The sequence below is a fragment of the Caenorhabditis remanei genome, chromosome I (assembly GCF_010183535.1).
Source record: "Caenorhabditis remanei strain PX506 chromosome I, whole genome shotgun sequence".
Taxonomy (NCBI): Eukaryota; Metazoa; Nematoda; class Chromadorea; order Rhabditida; family Rhabditidae; genus Caenorhabditis; species Caenorhabditis remanei.
The window spans coordinates 7,104,837-7,130,539 of NC_071328.1; the positions used below are offsets into that span (position 1 = coordinate 7,104,837).

Here is a 25,703-nt window from a genome sequence, read left to right on the forward strand (position 1 = left end):
CCGTTTCATATATACAGTTACGTCACCAGTGAGTGTGTCACCAACTTCTTCTTCTTCTTCATCTTATTCCCTTCTTCAAATCTTTCCAATAATATCTCAACTGCACCGTTTAATTCACTTCATTTTCTCACCTTCTTCGTGACTCATTAGCTTACATTTAGAGACGAATCTCAGTGGTGTCAAATTGTGTAATATACATACAAGACACATGGTCTCTTTCTCTGTTTTACAGCCACTTATGACTCAGTTTCTCACTACTTCCTTCACTTTATTTTCAAGATGATGGTCTTGTTAGCTGTATGTTCTTGTCTTGAAACCATGTTGTAACATTGGTATAGTTGTCAATTTGATAAGACACTGATAGATTGTTCGAGAAAAAAAGAAAACTGGAAATTGATCGAAGGGACATGAAGTACCGTTGGGTGACCTTGTTATTGAGAAGTTTCTCGAAAAAGATTCTTAGAGAAGGTTACTCAGTCGGAGAAGCTGGACAGAATTCTCATTTGGCACTATTTTTGTGTGAAAAAGACTCGAACAAGCTCAAAACCGTCCTTTAATGCTATTTTGACCATCAAAGTATTCTTTTTGTGATGAGTTTCCAAAAAGTTCCATTCAGAGGTTTTTGGGACCAGCAAAAGTGATGGTGCTACTGACTATCTCTTGAAACTTTTTGTTTTCTTGGAATCGGAAGTTCAGGGGATGTCTTATGGTTTAGAGGATCACTGTATAATCACTCCCATTGCAAATAATTTTTGTTTAATTTCTCTATCTGACCTTGTGTGTCCTTTCGAGAAGCTACTGATCTTATCATAGTCTATTGTTAATTTGTGAGACAAAGAGAAATAATCTGCGATCTTTTCTGTGTAAGCTGTTCATAGTAGCATTATGACAGAATGTGATCAAGAGAACAATGAAATATTAGATTTGTTAGTTTTTCTCCAATATCTACAGTATTAGAAAAATGATCACGTTGTTTCTGCAAATTGCAAATCATCTCATTCTCTTATTTATATAGATAATCTTTGTCCTTCTCCACATCACAAAGATATGTAGCATGATCGATGGAAATTGTAATAGTACCTACCGGAATGAGGGTTCACAATTGGTCTCTAACAATTCTTGTTTCTTACGATTGCCTATACCGTCACCTCGTGTTCCATCAACTTCCAGCATGTTATATTCTGTATAGATGAGATCATTTATTCCCTCAACAAAATGAATGAAAATCGATTACAATTATTAAGTTTTTGAGTTAGTTATCAAGTAAGGAAAGTATCAAAAATGAATGAAAAATATTGTACATACACATGTCGAAAAGAGTTCCAATTCGTCCGTTGGAGTGTTTTTTGGTTTTGAAAAATTAAAAATATTGAATTGGAATTATTGATTCTGATTACATGTTGAAGAAGAGCAACATTCCTTTTTCTCTTCTTTTTCCTTCTTTTCTTTTCCATCTTCTTTTGGCAGTTGAGGTGAATTTGGTTCAGATTTTGACATGAGACGAGAGCTGGAGCATCTAAAAGAATGGAAGTTTGGAAATTATAAAATCTCAGATAATGTAAAGAGGAGACAGAGAATCACTATGATAAAAAAGCTTTCCTTTTCCTTACTCACCTTCTCAAACTGAGACTTGAGAAGAGTGGAGTGCACTTGAGCATGTCTTTCAATTGAATTGATTCATAATTCTCAATTGATTCCTGGAACTTCTCAATCCATAACTCCTTATCTGCTTTGTCAGCAGCTTGCAAAGTGTAGATACCAACGACTTGATAATATCGAGTCAGATGGATTATGACGAATGCGAATTTCAGAGACACTGAAATGAACATCTGGTAAGGGACAACATTTAAGAAATGGATGAGGGTAAACTAGGTTGAATGTATTTATGTGTTCACGGATAACGGGGATTGCACATGCTATGGATGGAATAGTTTCGAAAATGTTTTCTTGTATCCTTCAAATTTCATAATCTAAAGTTCAACGTCTACATATCAAGCTTACAGTTCGGGTGCCAGTTTAGAAGATCTGAATACAATTTCTGTTTTTGCATTGTGCAAAGCGAGCACATAGTTTCCGAAAATTGTAGTTTAATACTTAACCAGAAGACACATTTGCTGGAAAATCCCATCTCCTACTTACTTGGAGTGGCCTGATCATTGGAATCCGCATCACAGAAGACACAAGAATCCAAGGGAACCGGTTGTCGTTGAACTATGTAATGCTCGGATTTGCCGAGCGGTACTCCTTTCTATATAGAAATAATAGGGCTTAATACAACACCCATAAGTCTTTGTAGCTCACCACTTTCAACTTCGACGCGCATTTCTTGGTTTTTGTCAGTACGAACATATCATTGAAAAGGAATGCATACATATCAACCGTCCTTCCATTCTCCACAAGTTCCAGTGGTCCTTCATGGATCAGTTTTCGACGTGGATGAGCCAACAGATTCTCACAGAATTGACGGGAAAGTGCGACGCGGAGGAACTGAATATAACGATGTGATTATGAAATCCCAAATTTGAGAAGAAATGTAAAACACATCATGAAAAGAACTCACATCAGGAATGTATGACTTTGGTTCCAGTTCACTGATATTCGGCCATACAACCTGAGTCTGCAACTGCTGCAATCTCTCGAAATTATGCAACCACTGTACACTGTCATCTATCGATCGAAGTGATTCAGTCATCGTATCAATCACTTTCTCCACTTTTCCCTTGCTCTCCTCATCTTCTGATCTTTTGTGAATTTCTCTGAGAAGGATCGGAAGTCGAGTTATCCTCTGAAGTGGAGCAATCAGAAGATCTTCCAATTGAAGACGGAAACATCGTTCATCTGCCAAGCATATCCGCTCGAACTCTGTGAATCTTTCTTCTTTTTGACGAATTGATCCCAGGTACTCCATAGTTGCCTTGTAGTTGATACAGTATGCTTGATAAGCAGAGATTGTTGAGGGTCCTTTCGAGAACTGAAATTTCGAATATACAGGTAAATTTCAAATGTCTCTGAAACGTACCTTTTCAAACAAGTCGACCACCAATTGCGTACAATCCCAGACTTCCTTATCCACCGTACTCAGCAATGAGAGAAATGACTGACAGAATGTTCGGGATATTCTGAAAATGAAAAAATGAATGTCACCACCCTCAAATAAAAAAGGAATTTAAATTAAAACCTGCAAAGTTGATCCAAATTTCCAAAGAGGAGGTCAGGCTCGACAAGTAGGAGACATCCTTCGACTTGACATCTCTTCAACGGTTCCTTGTAAACATCACGGAGAACGAAAAGCTGACGATAGAGAAAGACGAGTTCTGTGTGGAAAAGTTCCCAGACAGCTTGAAGATATTTTTGTTTCGCTGGAGGGAGAGTTGATGTCTCGTCTCCTAGAAACATTTCCTCGTACGAGACCGGCTGAAACATTGAAAACACACTTTTGAAATGGAGTAACAGGATGGAAGAAACAAAAGGATTTGACATAAATCAAAAGTGAGTGTATCGCTAGTTCAACGTACCAATAACTTTTCCAATTCATCATCCTCGATCTCATGATCTTTCGAAGTCTCCAATGCAGCCTGTACATGCTTTATGATCTCCCGCCTCTTTGCTCTACCAGACCACTCGTAAAGCCTCTTCAGAATCCATGGCGACCGATTCTTCTGAGGCTCCGAAGCTTCCGCGTAGAAGGCTTGAGAGGCTATAGTAGCACGTTGGAGATCTGAAAGAATAGAAAATTCTAGAAGTTCAAAAAGAAGATGTCTAATGGGCAAAGTGGTACAAATGTAGAGGTGGGTTGTAATGTGCTAGTGGGTGTTTTGAGAAAGAGAGCATCGATCAACAATGATTTTACAGAACAAGCTTCTCTCTATGTAGCATACTGTTATTCAGTTCGTGAGAAGCAAATGAGTACTAAGGGAAATTATAATTTATTTTGTTTTCATGAATGTTTCCAGACTCTACATTTTCATTAGCATACAATATAGACAATTGGAAAACAAAACCTACCGATAGCCGTAATTTTATTAGAATCTGAAATTGTTTTTTGTTGCCTTGAAACACAATTCGAACTAGAACTAGCTATAATTTTCACTCGCCCTTCCTAAACTACATATACACAAGATTCATATCTCAACTCACCAGCCAAAAGTCCGCCACCTGAACTGATTGCTCGATTGAACAAATGACTTTCATTCGGAGAGATTTGTACATGTGGAACTATGATAACATTATCAGATGAACAACATCCTTGACTCGAAGTCTCTTGATTTTCGCTTGGTTGATCCGGAATGATTGCATGACGACGAGAGAGTTGCTCTTTGTTTGGATGGATTGTTTGAGGTTCTCCTTCTTCTGGCTGAAAAATAAAAATTGTTCTGAGGGAGTATGTATATCGAATCTTCCTTTTCATTTGACTATTCGTCCCAAACCACCAGTCACTTTACCACCTTTCAATATCAAATACCTTATCCCCACAACCATCAAATACCTCTGAATATCTTATCAGCGGTGTGAACAATTGTAGATCGACCATTCGTGGAATTTTCTAGAAAATCAGAGAATCCCAAAAAATCCGAAAAAAAAGCAGAAGACGAAAAAGGAAAAAGTTGCACAGTGAGGAGAGAATAAGAATAATTACTCGACTCTTCTTCTCAATTTTCTCTTTTTTTGCTGGATATATACGTAGTACATACGACACTTTTGTGACCAATTATCAGAACAAAATGAAGAGAGAATTAGAGAAAAAGAAGAGCATATTTCTGCACTTCACATATGGAGGTCCCAGGATTATATTTAGAAAAAAAGAGAAAGAAAGAGAAAAGTGTTCGATTAATTATTTATGAACAGAGTAGTGGAAAAGAAGTAAAAAGAGTGAATTGATAAGTTGGTGGTCTATGTTGAAAGAGTATTTAGAACAGTTCATGAACTGTTTATTTCTAGCTGGAGATCTCTCAAGGCTACAATTTGAAAAAGGACAACTCTTAAAATTGGAAGACTGAAAATCGACGATTTCTTGACCATCCGGATTTCTGATTTCAGATTTTTGCGGCTACTTTCAGAAAATCCATCAAATAATTGGCTCATTCAAAATTCTGTTACACGTTCTCAATATCAGAAATCACCAGACTCTGCTTCTACATCTCAACTAAAAGTGAGAAGACCAGTTCCGTCTTTTCGGTGATTTTTTGACCTGAAATCTGATTCAAACAAGGAAAAAATATTCAGACTTATTAGTAACGCCAAAAATCAGAGTATCTTCTCTTTAGACCGAAACCACCACGTCACAGACATTGCCCTTTTCAGTTGCCACAGAAAAATTGAGTAAGTAGAGCGGAGCGGAGCAAGAATTGGAGAATTATTACTTATTCATCTCCTACCAAAAAAATAATGTCTATACATAGTATTGGGCTTCATTGAGCACGATATAAGAAAAAGAAGAATAGAGGTGTAATGAGATATGGAATAAATATGGAAATGAGAAAAAATTGTAAATGGGGCTGTAAAAAAGAAAAACAAATATGTCAGGGGTATTTATTTTGTTTTATTGAATTGGGGTACGTGTTCTTGGTGTCTAGAGTTGGAAACTAGACAAGCTTGTAGTAGTGTTCGAATTGAATATGATGAAGGACAAAAAAAATTGTTAAGTACTATCGAGGAACGATGTGAGATTGACTGTCTTTCGTCCTAAACACCTCCTTATATACAATTTTACAATCTCCAAGAACACAATTGTAGACAGAGTTGATAAAAGTGGGCGGAGTCTGTGTTCCGTATGACGCAAGTCGACACATTCCCTATGGAAATTTGAATTTCCCGCCTTCCGTCTAGAAGAAAAAGGGAAGAGAAAAAGTGACTAACACCATCAACTCAACGTGATTTGATTATGATGAATACGATATGTAATAGTTTGAGATTTTAAAAGTGATTTCAGATATCCGCTATGAAATGGAATGGGAATAGGGAAACATCCAAAAAAAGAAAGATGGCGACTTTTCTAAAATTATGCGATCTTATTGAATCTTTTGAGAAAGGTGGAAGTCATATTAGGAGATACTTTTGTGTGTCCACCTTTATAGAAAATCATGATATGAAAACGTTGGAAAAACAGTTCCAACCTGTTCGGAATAATGAAAAAGTTTCAAAAAACAGCTGAGTGTCTCTTTTGGTTAACTCACGAGGAGTAGCCAATGGAATACGTAATGTGAGTGGGAGGGAGAAGAGACGTAAACACTTTTTCTTCCTTTCTAGAGAAAATGAATGAATATTTGATACGATTTCGGGGGCAAGAAAACCTGACAAACTCTCATCTCTCCCTTCTTCTGATTTCTCGCATCTCCTAATTATCGCTCCGAGTCCTAATGTGTCAAATTTGTGCTCAAGCTCCGCCCACTCTCTCTTGTTTTCCGAGTATTTCATGCTGATGGATATTCAGAAAATCGGAGAAGAAAAAGGAAAAGGATGGGTGGAAGAGCAAAAGTACGTGAGAAAAAGGGATGAATTATCTGAAAATAGAATATATGAAACGAATAAAATGTTATGAGGAAGTGTTTTATGGAAGTCTGGAAGTAGTGCAGAAGGTTTTCCAATTGAGACTTTCAGATAGATTCTATAGTAACCAAATGATTTTTTATTAATATTTTCCGGTTGGCTGAAAGTTAGTCGGAAGACTATAGCAGGAAGAGATTGCAGAGAAACGAGATTGTCTGATATCTTTATCTGATATCTGATATCTTTTCTTTCAGAATCAGATTCCGATCAACTGCTTCAATCCCCAAATAACCACCCAAAAATAGGCCAAATCCTGGGAAGACGTCTGAAATGGAATTCTCGGAAAGCTAGATAGAGTAAGTATTAAAAAATAAGTATTTCCTTTCATAGTTTTTTCTTCCTCGACTAATTCAATCCTAGTGCATCCTTCCTGATCTTCTATTACTAAAAAATAAATTTTGACTGAATTTGTCTCATGGGAATCAAAAATCATTTTTTGATAGTTCAAATAGTTTTAGAAAAGAAAAAGAAAAGTGATAAAGTATGATCAAAAACGCAGTATTCAAAAACTGAAAATAAACTCAATTCCAGCACAATTTGTATCTGTCGATTGTTTTCCAACAATGGCAAAATGAAATAAAACTGATTTCGTCACTTTTTCTGACCTGCAATACGTTTTTGCAAAATGAAAAAATAGAATTCTGAATTGAAGTTTTACTCCAAAAATGATCAAGTGATTTTTTGTTATCAGGTTTAGAGCATAGGAAAGCTACCGTGTCTGACTTCTTTGTGACCTCTACTTCTTGATTTATTCTTATCGAACTATTACAATTGGATAATCGAATTGAATAAAACCGGGAACTTTAGAGAAATAAAAGTAAGAGGAAGAATAGTTCAGAATTGAAAATGAAGGGTAATCCAAATTGAATGCCGTCAACAAAAAACATCAAAAGGGAATAGGGAAAATGGAATGCAAATCTTCCATAGGGATGTCGTCTTCTAAAACCAATTTTCGACGGACGACGTCTTCAGAAGACTCAGAAAAAGACGTTTTGACGCCAGAAGACACACACGAACCACTTACGGAACCATTGGGATGGTGTCCTATTACGATGGGATGTTTCAAAAAAATTGGAAAAAAAGAAAAGGCGCAAATTGATCAGAATCGGGTTACAGAGAGGAAATGGGATGATGTTTTCTGAATTCCAAAAAAGCAGTTTTCTCTAGTTCTGAGAGATTCAAGATCAAAGAATCGCTAGAAAATTAAAAAGTAGAGGGCGCAGAGAAGACATAAACTCTCGTATCTCTGCGAACTCTTCATCTATCAAAAGTGATGAGAACTAAAAGAGAATAACATTTCAGAAAGGCTATGCATTTTGCTTGAAAACAAAGAACAAACAGGTAGCAAGAAGAGAATGGATACAGGAAGAAGGACACCATGAGAAAGGAAAAAGGAAGGAAATGAGACCCATTTCGGTTGAGAAGAGGTCCGAAATGTTCCTGGATGCAAGTACGCTCTAATAGAAAAAACCAGAAACGAAGAAAATACCTGAAAAATTTTAATTTAAAAAAATCAAAAACTAACCTTCCGCCAAACTCCAACACCGACTGGACTTCTTTCCAGGACTCGAGGTGTAAACATTTTTTTCCAAAATTAGAAAATTCAGAAAATTTCCAACTTCTTTCTTGACACAAAATACAGACCGAATATACGAAAATGAGAAGCAGCTGGAATTTTTTCTGGTTGTTTGGTTCGATGGCGACAAAAATGTTTTGTGACAATGAAATGAAAAAAGAAATGAGGAGAGGGGAGGAGAAATGAATCAGAAGGAACAGAGGCTGTAAATGAGGAAGAAAAATAACTGGAATTTTTTGATTTTGAGGCAGAAAAAACAGCACAAGAACTACAAAAACCGTCACTTTTTGATCTAGAAGAACAGAGAGAAGATGAGTTTTTATGACTGATAGGAAGGAATTCAATTCAAAAGCAAGTTTCGCTCCGCCCACTTGTTTGGTTTTTTTCTTGATTTTTGTCTTCAGAATTTGTCTTCAGAATTTTTATTACTATTTTTCAGTTATTTCTGACCAACTTCTTTTCAGTTCTTGCTGTTGCCATGCTCCGAGTCGTGTCACTCTCTTTCCCCGATAAGCCAAACTTGAAATGGCTGGATACTGTCATTGGCAACTTCTACCCGATACGAACCAATTAAAAAAAAAAGACTAACCGGTTTAATGAGTTGATTCCCACGTAAATGATGGAATAGAGTGAGAGCCGGTGCTTCACTTGTCATTTGATCGGCGGCTGGAGACTCCGTATTTTTGGTGAAAGACTCCGTTGTGTCCGTGTATTTAGTTTGGTTTCACAACACCTACAAATCAAAAAAAAGTGAAAAAATAAGAATTCGGGTAGAAAAGATTCGAGAAAAGAAGATGAGAGGGTGGGCCTGGAAATGATACTAATTAGGGAGGGCGAGAAGGTTTTCCAAGAAAAGAAATGAAAATTGAGAAAGTGGAAAATGGGAAATATGGTAATTGGAGAGCAACTCAATTATTTGATATTTTAGGCATACTGTAACATAATTGGGATTAGAAACCTTCTTTTTCAAGTTTAGAGCATGAATATGTTTATTGGAAAGTTTGTTCCAAAATAAGAGTAAGGATGATAATGATATCATTCAAATAGAAATAAAATGTCTAGACATGGGTTCTTTAAGGATATGTCTTTGTGGGATTATGGTATGATGTCGGTCTCCTGGAGACATCCCATGTGCTCATCATTCTCAGATTCAATGTGGACAAGGAACGACTTGTTTTTATTAAAGTTAACGATATTTCTGTAATGAAATAAATTTGAAAAAAGTCAGTTAGACAAAAACCCTAGTCAACACATAGATGCTCACACATACAAACTGACAAATTCGACACTTTGGACACACGAAATTGGATGAGTAGGAGACAAGTAAAAAAGGGAGAAGCAAGAGACGTCAAGGACCCCATGTGTGTACATCTGAATCTGGAGGGAGATGAGGAGCCTGTTAATTTGCACTCGGAAATAGAAAAAAAAGGTTTTTTCTCATTCGAATTTTTTTGGATGCTTATGGACCAGAAGTGGACCCCCGGAACTTGCCGAAATTGCAACCAGGAAAATGGGATCGACGGGTTTCTTTTTCAATCTGAAAATGGAGAAAGAAGCAGAAACAACAATGAGTCTATATGGAAATTTCAGCTTATCAACAGTTGCTGGTTCAAAAACTTGCTCCATTCACTTGCTGATTCAACCTATTCCGAGAGGAAGAGAAGCGAGATATTATCTGCGCTCTCTTCATGATCTTAAACTTATCGATAGAGCGCAGTAGCATCCCCACCGATTCAATGAACTCAAAACGGATGAGTTTAGTTTGAAATTCTCAAAACTTCATGTTACTTTTCGAAAAGAGCATGAAAAGTGCAGAATCTGAGTGTGTGCACTTTGTATGCTCTTGTCTATAAATAATTACACTTTCCTTTGAGCAAAAAAAGAGCGTGCCAATAAATAACTGCGGTCCCATGTCATAACTCCGTGAAGAAAATGAATGAAGGGTCCCCTTTTTTGCAGGGATTGTTTATTCTCGTCGGAATTATTCGATCTAAATATCTCGTTTTTGACACTATTATTCCGACTACTATGTCGAGGCTTAAAACTACAGTTTTCGTTTTTTTTCGATCATCTTTTCGGTCTCGAAAGTTAACATTCAGAAGTTTTGATGACTAAAAAGCACGAGAAAATCGAAATGCGGAGCAAAATGATTTAGATTTCAAATAAATACTTGTTTTGTAGTAGTTGTGAGTATAATAAGTGGTATTGAGTAGGAGTAGATTACGAAAAAGAAAAATAGGAAAAAGGAGAAAAAAGAGAAATGGTAACTAAGGAGTGAAGTTGAAGAAGAAGAAGAAGTTGCCTATGGTGAGAGCTTTCGAAGTGAGCTCTCGAATACAACAACACGCGGATTTCTTCTTCTCGAGCAAAGAGAGAGTATACCTATCAATTAAGTATTTCGAAAAATGGAGTTGTGTGCCCAGAGAAGAAGTTTCGTAAGAAGTTGGAGTGGGAAAGAAATCAATGATACTCGAAAAGAATGAGAAGAAGAAAACTGTTCAAACCAGAATGATGATAGTGGAGATTCAAACTACACGGATGACATTGACCGAATCAGATAATTCCAAATTATAACAGACTCGACTGATAAAGTTAAACGAATTGATGGGCTCACACTGTTTATCTTGATGAATTCTGAAACAGTTACAACTACAAAAACTGCAGAACTCTCAAAAAAACGGTGGAGTTCTGAAAGAAATGCAAAAGTGACCCAGTATTTTTAAAAGTCCAACGAAAACGTGAAAAATAAATAAAAGTGAAGAATGTGAAGGTAAGGACTTTCACTTTGTCTCTGTGTGCTCTGCCAACAACTTGTCACTTGCCATCATCATCATCATCTCCTTCTACTTCTTCTTTTTCCTCCCGACGTCTTCTGACTCCTTCTTCTTCTTATACTTCTACAACTTCTTGTTCATCGTCAAACTCATCAAGTCCCTCTGAAATTCTAAACTTGGCCAACAAAACAACGACGACAACGAGTTTCAAATTTACACACACACAGGAGACGTAAAAAGCTCATTAATTGGGGGCGAAAGAAGAGAGAAAAAGAGAAAAAAGAGAAGCCGAAGAGGACTGAAAATAAAAAAGAAGAGGAAACAGAAGTATAAGAAGCAGAAGATGACAGAAGACGTGAAGAAGAAGAAGACACAACGACGGATATGTATATGTAAATATGTTTGGAATGAGTAGAAAAGAAGAGATTCCTATTGAATGTGACATTTTTAATGTTGGACGAAATGAAGAAGAAGAAGAAGGTTAGTCGTTTGGAAATTTTGCTCATGTTTGTACGGGCCGGGCCCTTGATTAGAATGAGATGTTCGTGGTCTATTCGGATTCTTCTAAACTCTTCTGGCTATAACCAAAACCGAAATATTTTCCGTGAGTTCAAGTTTTCGGCTGTCACTATGGACAGTGTCCATTCATCAGTTAGTCGTCAAGAAAATATCCACAATTCGAAAATTTTAATACTATTGAAGAGGTAAAAACTATATGAATAGCTTCACAGCAAACACAATCTTGATCTATAAACCTTTCCACTGGAACGGTGAAAACTTACAATAAAAACAAGATAACGGTTTTATTTTTAGTGGGTTTTTAACTTATTGGGAAGGTAAGTGTCAAAAAGGTCGAAACCAAAACTCACAAAAAATAATACAAAATAGATTCTACCTTTGGCAGGTCAAACATTTCGAAATTTGATATTCTCTAGCCTCGTAGAAAAGGACGCTTCCGATTTACCGACGAAAAAGAATCCAAAAAAAGAAAATCCAGGATTTCCTATAATGGGTAAAACGGAAAGACTCACATAAATTCATCTCTTCTTTTTCCTTTTTCTGTCTGCGTCTCTAGTTTATCACACACTATTTTTCATTCATTTAATTGACTGAATTTTAAATTAGGAGAAGTTTTCCGAATGGAAAGGATAAAAGGAGTTGGTTGGAAAAGAGAGGATTTGGAACTTTTTATTTCGGTTTAGCGAGAATTCAATTACTTTCTCATGGATTCATTTTATTATCAAAAATACCTAACTCAAGGGAAAGTTTTGACTGTTAGAGAGCAAAATAACTGGAAGATTTTCATGATTTTTCACTCCGAAAATAAATGTTTTCCGAGGATGGTGGCCTCTTTGTTCTCATTTCATCTATAAACAAATCTTAATGAAAAAACGAAAAAAAAATCAACATTCACAAAGACATAGAACACTTTTCTTGATTTTAAATTCCTCTTGCGAAACCAGAAGTCTAAAATGATATCTCCCTTCGGGTAACCGATTTTCAATTCAATTTAATAATCAAAAGTGCTCAATTCGAAAACACAAAAAAACTGAAATCCCTAAATAACAATAAACGGAAGGCTAGGCTGAAAAACAATGTGAACCTGAACGCATTCAGGGCATTTATTCTTTTTTTTTTCATTCAGATGACACAACGGGAATGAGAAATAAAAACATTGAGATGAACGTACGAAATATGGGAAACGTGGAAAGAAAGACGGGCGGGGGAAAAGAAAAAAAGAAAATGAGAGGAGCCATGACATACGATATTTGAACCAATAGAGTAAAAGACATGATGGGAGGAAGGATGTCTCGAGAACTATGATGACCAATTTATCATAAATTTTTCTTCAAACTTTATTCAGATTTCCTGGTCAACTTTGAACTTTTCAAATTGATAATTTATATTAGATGATTTGTATTTATTGTATCAGTTCAAAATATCATAACGATTACGCTCTGGACATCTGCAATACGTACCATCTTTACCTGGAAGCCCAGGCGAACCAATCTGAAAATCGTTACTTTATCACAAGGTGCACTCTACAACATACCTTCCCGGGAGCCCCTGATCTCCCATCAATCCCTTTCAGCCCACTTTCTCCAGATTCTCCAACTTTTCCAGGTTCACCTGCTTTCCCAACTGCTCCTGGAGACCCTTTGGACCCTCTACATCCTTCATCTCCTCGTCTTCCTTGTTTCCCTGGTGCAGATATAATTCTCACTGCATCCATTCCATCCATCCCAGGCTCTCCAGGACCTCCATCTATTCCACTGTGACCTGGTAAACCAGGCGGGCCAACCGGACCTATTGTGTCTGCTCCGTCGGGGCCTGGTGCTCCAGGTTGGCCAGGGAAACCAGGCTCTCCAGGTGACCCTAAATCTCCTGGTGAGCCTGGAGGGCCAGCAGGGCAACGGATGCAACCCGTAGGTGACATATCTGAAATATTTTACAATTTCTGAGGGACGGAAAATAAGATGTACTGACCAATATCCATATTACTGTGCCCATTATCTCCGTCCATACCATTGATTCCGTTTGTGCCTGGTAAGCCATCCAGACCTAAATTCTTACTGAGAAAATCACTTGAAATGTTTCATAAAAGCTTACCTGGTTCTCCAGTTGCTCCCTTCTTTCCAATCGGGCATTTCTGCGATACAGAAATTGAGCAAGAGCAAATACTTGGGTGTGAAGAATAACCTCTGAAATTAACTTCTTTACTAGAAAATTTACAAAGAATTGAATCTTGTTCTTAAATTTTTCTCACAAAACAAAAATACCTTTTCTCCCTTCTTTTGTTCAGTTCCAGCTCAGTCAATTCTTTGGTCAAACTCTTCATTCTACTTTTGTATTCTTCATTAGCATAAATAAAACCATCATCCATGCTTGAAATCTCATGTAAAATTTGAAAAAAGTGGTAAATCAAGAATACTAGTGGACATGAGACTGAGAACATTAGCATCTTCATCTCGGCATTTTTTAGAAATTCTGTGTATACTGTCTCATTTTATACCCTCAATTCTTCAAAAACGAGTAAATGGACTTTCCACTTTTCCGAATGTATTCAAGACTGAACAATCCCTTTAATCATTCTCATGATTCTCCAGATTCTTCTAATTACTGATGATGATGATAGAGAAAAAAGGGAGAAGCAAAAAAGGAGAAAGTGACCGGGAGAAAGAGAGAGAGAAACGAAGAGAGAGATCCGTGTTTTTGGGTCACTCTCATCACATAATCGCTTTCGTTTTCGTGTATTCCCGACGGTTTTTCCGTTGTTTCCCTTTAGTTTTCTTTTTTCTTCTGATAAGAATATTTTGAGTGTTCTATCTAGTTTTAGAAGTTTCAAACCACTCTTTGATTTATTTCTTCTCATTTACTCGTTTTTATTTTATTCAAACTGTTTCTGTCCCCATTTTCCTCCACAAACACATACAACTTTCAGCCTTCCGCAACTCGGTTACAATGAACGAGAATGCTCGAGAAACGGCATATGCCTCGATTATAATAGTTTCTCTATTCATTTCGTTATCAACAATGTCTTCTTTCCTTATTTCTGTTCATCCATTAGCTTCAATTCTTCGTCCATCCATTCAAAATACTGTAAATGATGCCACATATTGTCAGGTGAATTCTAAAATATTTTGAGAACTAGTTTATTCATAGTTTGGTTTTACAGGAAAGTGCCTTCGAAATAAAAGGAATGCTATCTGACATCGGAAGTCAATTCCAAAATATTACTCGTCAAAAACGTGACGAAGTTGACGATTTCCTTCGGGAAACCGGACAATCTGCCCATGAAAGAGTATGTGAATGTCGTCATCCGCAAGGACCACCAGGTCTATCTGGAAGAGATGGATTACCTGGACCAAAAGGATCGGAAGGTGCTCCAGGACTACCTGCACGTCTTCCATGTGAACCACCAGTGGATTACAAATCGTTGTGTGCTGACCCTTGTCCGAGAGGAATTCAAGGAACGACTGGAATTACGGTAAGCTCATTTTCAATTAGGGTTATTCAGAAATATTCAGGTCTATATCACTTTTTGAGCTTATGATTATTGTACTTTTAATTCTTAGGGAATCAAAGGAGACACGGGTAAAACAGGAATTCCTGGCAAGAACGGAATTCGAGGTGAAAATGGAAAAATGGGTCAGAAAGGACCAATTGGACCACAAGGAATCTCTGGATTGGATGGTGAAATGGGTGATCCTGGAGCAGATGCCACTCCTAAACCATTCATTCCTGGACCAGCGGGACCAATCGGAGAAGAAGGAGAATTCGGACCACCTGGACCGTCTGGAATGCCTGGAATTGATGGACCAATGGGAGCACAAGGACCACGTGGGAAGAAAGGAAAGCCTGGATTCCCTGGAAATGATGGAGCTGCTGGAGCAGAAGGACTTATTGGCGAGAGAGGAGAGGAAGGAAAGAGAGGGGTGAGTAGCTGAAATTTCATTTTTGAATCGTTTTTAAGAGAAAATGCTTCAGAATAATTTTCTAAAAATCTATAAAACTGCTATTTTCTTCTTCCAGGTTTGTCCAACGTACTGCGCAACAGATGGTGGAGTATTCTTCGTTCAGCCTCCAGATTGGATGCTTCAGTGATTCGGTTTTCGAAATTTTCATGTTTTCTGGTTTTCTCCTTTTTTGTTCTCTTTTCCGCAAATTTTGACTTTATATTCCCATTCTCAATTGTACCATTTTTCCATGTCCGTGTGTTCTTCTGATTTTCTTTTTTTATTTTCTATTTCATTTATATTCTCTCATTACCTGTTTCGCTGTTTTTTCTCAACATTTTCCCATGAGTCTTACTTAATTAATCTACATCATCTGACACCAGAGTCTCGTCACATATCCCAGGAATACGTGTATATATAATAATAATAGTTCTAACAATAAATAAATATTTTCTCGGTTTTCTTGTGTTTTAATACTCGGTTGGTCAGTCTGTTTGAATAAACAAACAGTACAATAAACTTCTCGTAAGTTTACTTTCCATACAAGGATTCATATTGATGAGAGAAACGGTTATCGATTGATGTTTGAGAGTTTTTTTTCCATTTCATAACTTAAAAAAGACTAAATACTTTTTTATTAACGTGTGATCGAGAGTACAAGCTCACAGCTGTGGTAAACTACGCAAGATCTAAAGAGCCTAACACTTTGATTCTGAATATTTCATTCTCTAAAATTCTAAAATTTTATAAAAATCGCATTCCCGAATCCCTCCTCAAATTTGAAGCCCATTAGACAATTTGAGTCACACCACCCTACCTTTTCTAGCCTACAAAAATCAAACAACATTTTGAGATTTTTCATCATTCATCCGTATGTGCTCTCTTGATGTGTCATATATATCCCTCGATACATTTCAATCTATTTCCCATTTATTTTTCATTAGTATTTATATGTGCATCCTGATCCTCCCCTTTTCTGTTACGAATGACTCATGAGCTCTCACGAGAAAAAAACGGAAAATTGAAAATATCACGTTAGAAATGTGGGTACTTGAGCTGACTTCTGCGAATAGATTATAGTTTTATACTCTCTAGTTTCATGAAATTTTGAATTAAAATCAGAAGAAATGGAGAAAAAGATTATGGAGAAAGAGTAGAGTTTTCTTACTTTTTAGAATTTTTTTTTGATTGAGTATGAAATCTGGATGAGAAGCCAATTGCTTAAATTTATTCCGATAGATCTTGCATTCTAGAATACCTAAAATCCAAAAAGTTTGAGTTTTCTATAAAATTTTTTTTCCCACTTTTATCTTTTATCGGAGCATAAGTAGTTGAGCTGATGGAAACCCTGATTACCTTTATTTAGTAAAACTCACCATAATTTTGTACTATTTGGCTTCAGGTTGATAGTCTATTTCATCAGATGTAGTCACTCATCACCACTTAATTTTCGTCAAACACCCACATTGTCTGAATAATAACATTCACAATTTCCTACTTCCTTCCTGCTCCTGTTCTACTAAATAACAGCTCTTTGTTCCCTCACATTTCCTTTATTTTGCTTTATTTTTTATACTCCTTTTCAAGTATACATACTCATTCTTCAATGACTCAACTCGTTTGCCTCCGGGCTCTGCAATAAAGAGTGAGAGAGCAAATAGAAAAACAACTCTTTTAGTGGAGCAGCTTGTTGAAAACGTTCAGTTCAGATTGTCTCTTTTGTCGGTCCAATTTTATTCTGAACCTTATAGACTCTTTTTCTTTCAATTTTCAGACTGTAAGATTTTATGTAATGCTCATTCCAAACTTTTTAATTTCAGAATGGGTTTTAGTTCTCCATTAATATAATAAGTAACTTTTGTATAATTACGTTTTACTTATAAAGTCTCCCTATACTTCCAGCCCTCCCTATACCTCTCTTAAAGGGGGACTGAAGTATTCCAAAAATTGAGATTTTTTATATGGATCGACTCAGAATTTTATAGAAAAGAGAAAAGTCTCTTGGAGCCAGGTCCGAAAATTAGTCTAAAGCGAGTTATAAGGCCTCAAAGTGTCAAAAAAGGGTCTCTCGCATGGAATTTTTTCATTAAATTTCAACGTAAAATTCTCTCGCCGTGCAGAGGAAAAATGTGAAAATTGAGAGAATAATGCCGTGAACTCTCTTATATCTACTTTCCCTCATGTTCAATTGAGGAAGTGCCTCCATGATTATGAAGTCATTGGTTGGAATTGACCTTGATAACACAACAGAACGACTGTGACGTAGGAAAACAACAATTTTTACGAAAAAAAAAGAAAAAACTAAAGATAACGTTCAGGGATTAGACTGTGCATACATCTCTCTTTCTGCTTCAGCTCTTGCATCTAGTTCAGATTGTTCAGTGTCCGTTCTCTGAACGTATTCCGACGCGACTTTCTCCTTTGCTATTTGAAGAATTGTGAATCTCCACTCATTCTTTGACGCAGTTTTTCGTGATCTCTTACAAAAGTAAGAAATCATTCACACAGTAATCATTCACAGTAATCAATCACAGTAATGATATTGTTCTGTTGTGTTATCAAGGTCAATTCCAACCAATGACTTCATAATCATGGAGGCACTTCCTCAATTGAACATGAGGGAAAGTAGATATAAGAGAGTTCACGGCATTATTCTCTCAATTTTCACATTTTTCCTCTGCACGGCGAGAGAATTTTACGTTGAAATAAAATGAAAAAATTCCATGCGAGAGACCCTTTTTTGACACTTTGAGGCCTCATAACTCGCTTTAGACTGCTTTTCGGACCTGGCTCCAAGAGACTTTTCTTTTTTCTATAAAATTCTGAGTCAATCCATATAAAAAATCTCGATTTTTGGAATACTTCAGTCCCCCTTTAACTCGTCAATTTCAGGGATGAGTCTCCATAATTCCTCACACAGTGTTCACCCTTTTCCTCTGGGTCTTATCTTCGTACTTTTTAGTCGTTTGGTCATTTGTAATCAAACTAACATTTCCAAAATGACTCATTCTTTTCATTAAATAAGCGACTTGTTGTCTGGTTTGATAAGTGGTATGCGAGTGTCATACAACTTAAACAGGCAGAGATTATAATAACTTAATCTTTTAAAAGAATATAAAAAGCTTTTTTCCAGATTAGTATTGTTTGAAGGTGCGAGTTCATATATCCGAAGAGTCGCATTGCAGGTTTGTATTGAATTGGAAATTTGAGTTCTGAGTTGTGTGTGTCATTTGCTTTTATAAAAATTATAAAGAAAAGTTCACCATGAGACTGAAAAGTAAGCTAGACTAATTTTAAATATTTTCCCTTGACAGTTATTTTTTCGAAGAATTCTCAGCGAGTCTTGGAATAATCTTGAGAATCTAAAGACTCCAAGAAAACTATTCTTGAGAATCTGAATTCGCTCACATTTTTCTTTCTAAATAATCAACAACGTCTGACAATACAAAACTTCAAACTTCCGGCTCAAAACAAGTTGTACACTTTTTTCAAAGGTCAACGTAGTTTTATTTCTTTTTAGTAGTTTCTATGCTGGATCAAAACTCAAAATGTAGACCGTAAAACCCAGTTATTTTTTCTAGCCAGAACATGCTTTCCGCGAATTTCAAGCACATTCGGGTGAACAAGTGATGACAACTGACTCTCGGAGATAAACAGAATTTGTATCAATTCATGACCTTCGCATCTTAAATTAGACCCATGATATCTGACTAATGTCTCGACCTCTCTGCAGAATTTTCATTCGATTCCATACGACATGTGTCAAGATATAAACATGCAAAGTCATCTGGATCAAAGTACACTTTCTCTCTCATGCGTCTATCTGATTACTACCTTTTCCATTAGTATGCAAACTTATTTTCAGAGAGAAAAAGAGAATGACTCATACTCTCCGTCACATAAAAGGGAGCTATCTCAGTTGTCTAATCTCTTTCTTTTCCTCTCTATTTCCACTCCGTCAGCCGACAATTCTCATGCTTCTCTCCGTCTCTTCTTTTCATTTTATCTTTCTTCTTTCTCTGAAGTCTCTTGTCAAACAACAATCTCTTCAATGTTCTCGTTCCGTTTAGCGTATTTTCACTCTTCAGCAGTTTCTAACCTATTGCTGGTTTATCAACTCTACAATCATTTCTGATAACATTCAACCTCCGAGAAAACGGATCAGAAGGATGCCTGATGTTGATCCGAGGTTCTCTCAAGAGCTCCGGAGCTCTGGGGTCACCCTGGCCGCTGTTGTAAGTTTTTCTTTCGATTTTCGAAACTCTTTATTGATTTAATCAATTGAAAAAGGAACTGATAACCTGTACGAGTTTTCGGTCAATTGAAGTTATGAAAGAAAGCAACAGAGCCAGAAAAAGAAGAAAATAACTAAAAAACTTAAGATGAACATTCAAACCTAACTCAATACAACACGAACGACCTGGCTATTTTAGTCGAGGCCATTTGACAGAAATTAAACAAATGAATATTTATGTACAACAAAATACCTGAAACTTATTCAAGAGGTGTCAAAACAAACTTATAGAATTGGATTAATTGAGTTATATCGGATAAAAGTTTATCAGAAAAAAAACAATTAATTTCAGTATCTCGGCAGTGTCCCCGTCATCGAATCCATGAATTCAGTGGTCTCCCAGATGAGATCACAAGTTGTCGCGTAAGTTTAAAGATAAAACATTAATTTTCATTGTACGATATTCCAGAGAATGCATTCAACACGTGGCAGCAACTGTCGGACAATGTGAAGCACAAGAAATTAATCCGATTGTTGGACGAGTAAGTCAATTGATTTTTGAATGATATCTAGTTTGAAGAAAAAGAAAACAGAAAGTGTAAAAGTAACAGCATAGAAGAAATACTTTTCTAAACTTTCAGAATTTGTCTAAAACTGTTTATTTTTCGTAAAAGTTGACAATTTTTAAGTTTCTATCTTTTTTTTAAACTTTCGAAATTTCAGATAATTGGTGAAGTGAAAGAAGAAAACTATGTTGTTGACCTGAATATATCCTCCAAAATGGTGAAAGTTATCAAGAAAAACAGACTTATTCAACGTCATCCGATAACTTATTTCTCATTTGGATGCCGTGGAAGAGGAGAAAACTCAAATATGTTTGGATACATTGCAAAGAATAAAGATGGAACTGATAGAAGATGTCATGTTTTATCAAGTAAAGATGCTCAGAAGTTAGTCGATACTTTGATCGCAGCGATTAATGTGAGCATGACTGATACTCGAGGGACACCATCGACTTCAAGCACTCCAAGTGACGATGGATTTGTGAAACCAGAAGTGCCTGCGGAGGGAAGAATTGTTAATTTGGTTCGTCAGTCTCCCGTTGGAAGTCATAGACAAGTTTCGGATGATGTTGTTGGAAAAGTATGGTTTCATGGCCATTTGTCAAGAGATGATGCACAAAGCTTGTTGACAACGGCTGGAGACTTTTTAGTACGGTTAGTATAGATGCATTTCAAAAGTGCAGATGAAGACTGTTGACTGATGATAATAAACAATATTCAGACAAAGTGACCACACTTCTGGAAAGTTTGTGCTGAGTGGTTTGACAACTGATGGAGATCACAAACATTTGATACTATTAGATCATCAAATGGTAAGTCAATTACGTTTCCTTTCGTTCTTGTGCAATAAGTTGTTTTCGGTAGTAATGTTTTTTAACATTCTTTTTCAAGTATAATAGTACAGTTCTAGAATGAGATTGAATCGATTTCTCATACTGTAATGGTCAAAGTGATTAGGAATTCGGAACTCTCAGTTCTTCAGTGTGCCACAGTGTTTCTAATTGTCAAAAAATGGTTTTTTTTCTAAAAACTGTAGCTATTCAGAATATTTGGCTCTGCTCCGTATTCCCACTATAAAATTAATTATTTTCCAGAGAGTCCGTACTCGTGATCATGAGTTTAACAACATAACTGAACTAATCGACTATCACATGACTAATGGAATAGCTGTTCGGACAGAGAGGAACGCCAAGGATCAAAGGGAAACATCAATTATGTTACTACGACCCGTACCAGCTCCTGCGGAAGTCCCACCTTCTCCAGAATCACCGAATTAAGATAAACATGCAGAATACTTGTCATTTAGTTCTTTGTAATGGCATGGTACTTTGAAAGACGTTATTTTCTTCATTCGGGCTCAGAAAAATTGAAACTTCTTTGAAAATACAGTTCCTTGATGTATCAAAAAGCGTCAATTTCATATTTAACCAATCATGATTCTACTTTCGCCGAATCCCCCATACAGTATAAAAATGATAATTTGACTTTTGACATCAGAAGGCCCGTTCTTCCTTCTTTTTTGTCCTCTAGACCTCAAAAAATAGGGGAAAGTAGCAAATTGCGTAAGAAGTCACTTATAAGAAGTCTTTCTCTTTTTCTCGTCATGGATGATGCCCATATAATTAGGTAGTTGTCCTTCTACAGTAACATGTCATTACTATCCTCCTCCTTCTCTTTTTTTTGTATCCCTCCCCTTTTCACCGCTCTGTATGCGTTGCGTCGCTCCAATTATACTCCGCCATCTTCTTCGTCTTCCCACGTCTTCTATTCTCTATTCAGCCCGCCCATCCAACACAAGGAATCATATTATTTTGTGTTGGTATTCTGGCATAGATTCTCGAAAAAGTTTGAGAACTTATTGATTCAAGTTGGGCCCCTCATGATTCTTCTGTGGATCATCGGTTGGGCGGTCCTTCCGTTTATTCAATCTGTGGCCATAGTTGACACTTCTATTGCATGTGATAAGGTAGGCTCTTCTTACTCTCTTTTCTTTTTAGTCCTTAGTCTTTCCAAGCCTTGAGTGTCCAGTATATTCTTTGCCATGTGATTCCCTCTTGCTCGTAATTTTATGCTCGTACCTCTCTTAATCCCAATGACAATTTTTATCTGCATATCCAATATCAATAAATCATATTTTTTCCTTTACGTTTTTGTGGCATTTAAATCGGGGCATTTTTTATATAGAACTGGAAACAATTGACAAATAGTTTAAAGTTGTTAAGAAAAAATCTATCTTATTTGGAAGCAGACTTCGGCATGGCTTACTAATTAGTATTGGACAATGTCTTTCCAAATTCCAACAATCCCGAGTTTTAAATGTTTTATCTGAAAATGTTAAGTTGAGCATTCAAGATGCAGATACTGTATTCATATTTCAATGACATTCACTCGACGTCGATCCGAAAATTGTTCATCTTGTCTTATTTGTTGAATCTTGTTTAATTTTGTTGAGAAACGTTTTCTAGCTGAAATTTTTTCCATCTTGTCGCAACGTAGATAATATATTTTTAATGTTTTATAAGACATTTTTGGTAATCTCTTTTGTATTAAAAAAATATGAAGCTTGTAATATTCAGTATCAAGTTCTTCAAAATGACTAAAAACCCTAGTCATAATCCAAGGTCCCTCTTTTGTCCTTTTCTCAAAAAATCTGTTCTCAATTTGATGAGCGAACAGGTGGGCAGTAGAATAGAGATTAAACCAGGCTAATACTATGAGTCAAGACTATTAACTTGAAGGTTCAATGTCAGTTTTAGATTTTTTCCCCTAACCTCTTCCATGCTAATCCTTCTCTTTTTCAGACAGACTTTCTTCTAAAAATCAAATTTGACGAAGTATTTCATGGCACAATACAAAGTCGTTCAGGCCATCCAAAGTGTATTTATGCAAATGGAACATTACAACCAGATACGAAATATCAGTTGAAGGTCAGTGGTCTATTTGTAAATAGGATTGAAAAAAAAAAATAAGTGGATTATAATATTTGTTTAGATTCCATTGAAAGGATGCTCAACGAAGGAGAACGGAGAGGGAAACCTAGAAAATGAAATTGAAGTTGTCATGGGTTCGAATAATGAGTGAGTCGGGGCCAGCTAGACAAGTGGGCATGCATTTAGGCATTTAGGGAATTTGAGTTTGGGAACTTTTCCGATGAAAATCACGATGAAAATTTCAGCTTCAACGTGGAAACTGACAAAAGGTTTCTCCTAACTTGCATTCCAGCAGCGCCTGTACCAAAGTAAGGATTGTTATTCACTAACTTACGTTCAGAAAAGTTTCATTAATTGTGCTGTTTGCAGAGAATCACAAGTTACAGTATCCTTCGGAGGAATTACGATAAATTCGGATGCCACGACCGCAAGTAGTATTCTGAATAATCAGGTAATGCGAACTTTTGTGTTAAAATACTATTTAGCTTTGTTTCATTTTGTTCTGAAGGATGTCATTTATAGGTTTCAGTTATAACTTTGAGTTTAAAATAGGATTGCTTTTAGAATTTTATTCTCAAATCAGACCTCATTTAGAAATCAAAATTCTTGTCTATTTGCTTGTTTGTCTTCTCAATTCCCAATATTTCCAGACGGTTGACTACCGCGTACGCGTCCTCGATGGCGCAAGCCTTGACGCCAAACAATTGCAACGTCCATTGGCAGTCGGAGACAAAGTGGTAAGTATAGGGAAATGAGTGAAAGTTTCCGAAAAAGCAACACTTTTACAGACGTATACTGTTGAAATGAAAGATGATCAAAATGGACGAATCGGACGGTGTTGGGCAAATGATGGGATCTCGGAACTGCCGTTATCGGATTCTCAAGGATGCTCTCTGCAGACTTCCGGAGAGGTATGGGGTATTCTTCAAATGCTACTTCCGAAGAAAGTACTAGTCAAAAGTAAATAATTTGAGAAAACATGGAAATGTAAATCTGTTGTTAACACTTACTGTCAAGTTGCAGTGAAGTATGATAGAACTGATTTGCCATGACCACAGGGCGCGCTGGAATTGTTCTAGAAACGCATATATTAAGGTTACGGTAGTGGTTGACATAATTCAAATTTCCTGGCTTCGGTGATCCCGCAAAAACAGATTTGAAACGAATTTCCTGTGTGCCCTGTGTGCTAACCATTCTCGAAGTGAATTTTATCAAAAACTTCAAATTATTATTGTTTTTTATTCATTGCCGTAATGTTTCTGAAACAGACTGCTGGGTTATTCAAGCATTCAGATTTTTTGGATACCTTCTGGAATTTAAAAAAAACCTTCTAAGTTCAGAAGTTGACGCACCCACTAGCAATTGCTTGGAGCACAACACCTCTACTGACTATAGAATTGTTAAAAACAAATTTTACAACCACATAAATATACTGTTGATATCGAACTACAATTTGTCAGTCGACAACTTTTTGATAACTATTTTAGGAACCAAGATATACCGCTTTAAACCCAAGTTGAGCGGAATTCCGCCTTCCGCCTTCCGCCATTTCAAAAACAGCTTTCCGCTCAACTCTGCTTTGAACGGACTCCGTTGGTTGCCCCTTTATTACAGGTCTTACGGTAACTCAAAAAATTGCGCGCCGTTCAAATATTCGTCTACTATACCATAAATCACCCATTTTCCAGGTGTGGGGTGACTTTGAAGTGTCTCGTCGTGACGGAAAAACCATTTTCTACAACCACATCAAAGCGTGGGCATTCCCTACGAGGTAAGCTTCTTAACCACTTCCATTCCACTACTTGAACCTTGACATTTTGGAGAGACAAAAAAGAAAAACAACTTTTCTTTGTGTTCTTTGTTCGATTTGGATAAAAGTCAAGGTGAACTTTTTTCAATTGAATGGTGCAGATTTGCAAAAAAAAGACTAAGAGTCGTTTGTAAGAATTTCGGATACTGTATAGTTAAAGTGACTTCCAACATTTGAATGCATTCGGTTACCGAAGTTTGGCAGCCAGACACTCATTACCTAAAGTATAACAAATCGATAAAAGAGGTTTCCCAGTTTTTCATAATTATTTTTTTTCAGTAATGAAGTGAATATCTTCTGTAACCTCCACGTCTGTGTCACTTGCTCTCAACCATCGTGCCGTGGCAGAGAACGTCGTCATCACCCGGAAACTCCAGTATCTGACCCCTTCAGTTCATCGATAGACGTCTCCGACATCTCACCTCCAATAGCTGTCCGAACATCGTTCCGATTGAAACGAGAGAATCAAGCTCGTCTCGAGACATCTCCGACGTCTTCATTTTCTTCCTCTTCCTCTAATTCTTCTCCTTCTGCCAATCACGTCTTCCTCGTGCCGCTTCTCTTAATCGTTGCTTCAGGTGTCTTCTCCTTGTTCTGAGACTATTAATAAAATGTTCATAAGAGAATATATAATTGGTCTTGTAGCGTTGTGTGTACACTTGGATGATTTTTTGTTGGCATTTTGTCGGAAATTTTTGGAAAAGTCAGGAAATGGCAAATTGAAAGTGTTCTGTCGAAAAAGAAAATGGTAAGTGGCAGAGAGTAAAGTGATCTGAAAGGTAAGTTTCCGAGAGAAAGAGACGAAATTTTCAG

The 25,703-nt window shown here is 36.6% G+C and overlaps 6 protein-coding genes across 6 annotated transcripts; 4 read left to right on the forward strand and 2 right to left on the reverse strand.

The window, feature by feature from the left end:
• Positions 1 to 1,380: 1,380 nt before the first annotated feature.
• GCK72_001368 (uncharacterized protein) lies at positions 1,381 to 4,531 on the reverse strand (the record flags this gene model as incomplete). Its single annotated transcript, XM_003105003.2, has 10 exons — positions 1,381 to 1,516; positions 1,615 to 1,816; positions 2,140 to 2,248; positions 2,302 to 2,487; positions 2,561 to 2,971; positions 3,020 to 3,119; positions 3,179 to 3,414; positions 3,516 to 3,718; positions 4,138 to 4,354; positions 4,487 to 4,531. The coding sequence occupies 10 exons, from the start codon at positions 4,529 to 4,531 to the stop codon at positions 1,381 to 1,383; spliced, it is 1,845 nt and encodes a 614-aa protein (XP_003105051.1).
• A 6,763-nt stretch (positions 4,532 to 11,294) lies between these two features.
• GCK72_001369 (uncharacterized protein) lies at positions 11,295 to 13,175 on the forward strand (the record flags this gene model as incomplete). The annotated part of the gene is made up of 2 exons (XM_053722936.1): positions 11,295 to 11,376; positions 13,021 to 13,175. The coding sequence occupies 2 exons, from the start codon at positions 11,295 to 11,297 to the stop codon at positions 13,173 to 13,175; spliced, it is 237 nt and encodes a 78-aa protein (XP_053591581.1).
• Positions 12,826 to 13,780, reverse strand: GCK72_001370 (uncharacterized protein; the record flags this gene model as incomplete). The annotated part of the gene is made up of 5 exons (XM_003105071.2): positions 12,826 to 12,906; positions 12,950 to 13,335; positions 13,384 to 13,458; positions 13,507 to 13,598; positions 13,677 to 13,780. The coding sequence occupies 5 exons, from the start codon at positions 13,778 to 13,780 to the stop codon at positions 12,826 to 12,828; spliced, it is 738 nt and encodes a 245-aa protein (XP_003105119.2).
• A 650-nt stretch (positions 13,781 to 14,430) lies between these two features.
• Positions 14,431 to 15,501, forward strand: GCK72_001371 (uncharacterized protein; the record flags this gene model as incomplete). Its single annotated transcript, XM_003105057.2, has 4 exons — positions 14,431 to 14,520; positions 14,573 to 14,884; positions 14,973 to 15,332; positions 15,430 to 15,501. The coding sequence occupies 4 exons, from the start codon at positions 14,431 to 14,433 to the stop codon at positions 15,499 to 15,501; spliced, it is 834 nt and encodes a 277-aa protein (XP_003105105.2).
• A 4,468-nt stretch (positions 15,502 to 19,969) lies between these two features.
• Positions 19,970 to 21,427, forward strand: GCK72_001372 (uncharacterized protein; the record flags this gene model as incomplete). The annotated part of the gene is made up of 5 exons (XM_003105029.2): positions 19,970 to 20,010; positions 20,057 to 20,129; positions 20,311 to 20,804; positions 20,872 to 20,962; positions 21,245 to 21,427. 5 exons carry the CDS (start codon positions 19,970 to 19,972, stop codon positions 21,425 to 21,427), a joined length of 882 nt encoding a protein of 293 aa, XP_003105077.2.
• A 602-nt stretch (positions 21,428 to 22,029) lies between these two features.
• On the forward strand, positions 22,030 to 25,488 carry GCK72_001373 (uncharacterized protein; the record flags this gene model as incomplete). Its single annotated transcript, XM_003105070.2, has 9 exons — positions 22,030 to 22,116; positions 22,952 to 23,077; positions 23,142 to 23,227; positions 23,326 to 23,388; positions 23,450 to 23,531; positions 23,731 to 23,817; positions 23,869 to 23,991; positions 24,769 to 24,851; positions 25,170 to 25,488. 9 exons carry the CDS (start codon positions 22,030 to 22,032, stop codon positions 25,486 to 25,488), a joined length of 1,056 nt encoding a protein of 351 aa, XP_003105118.2.
• Between the last annotated feature and the right edge of the window lie 215 nt (positions 25,489 to 25,703).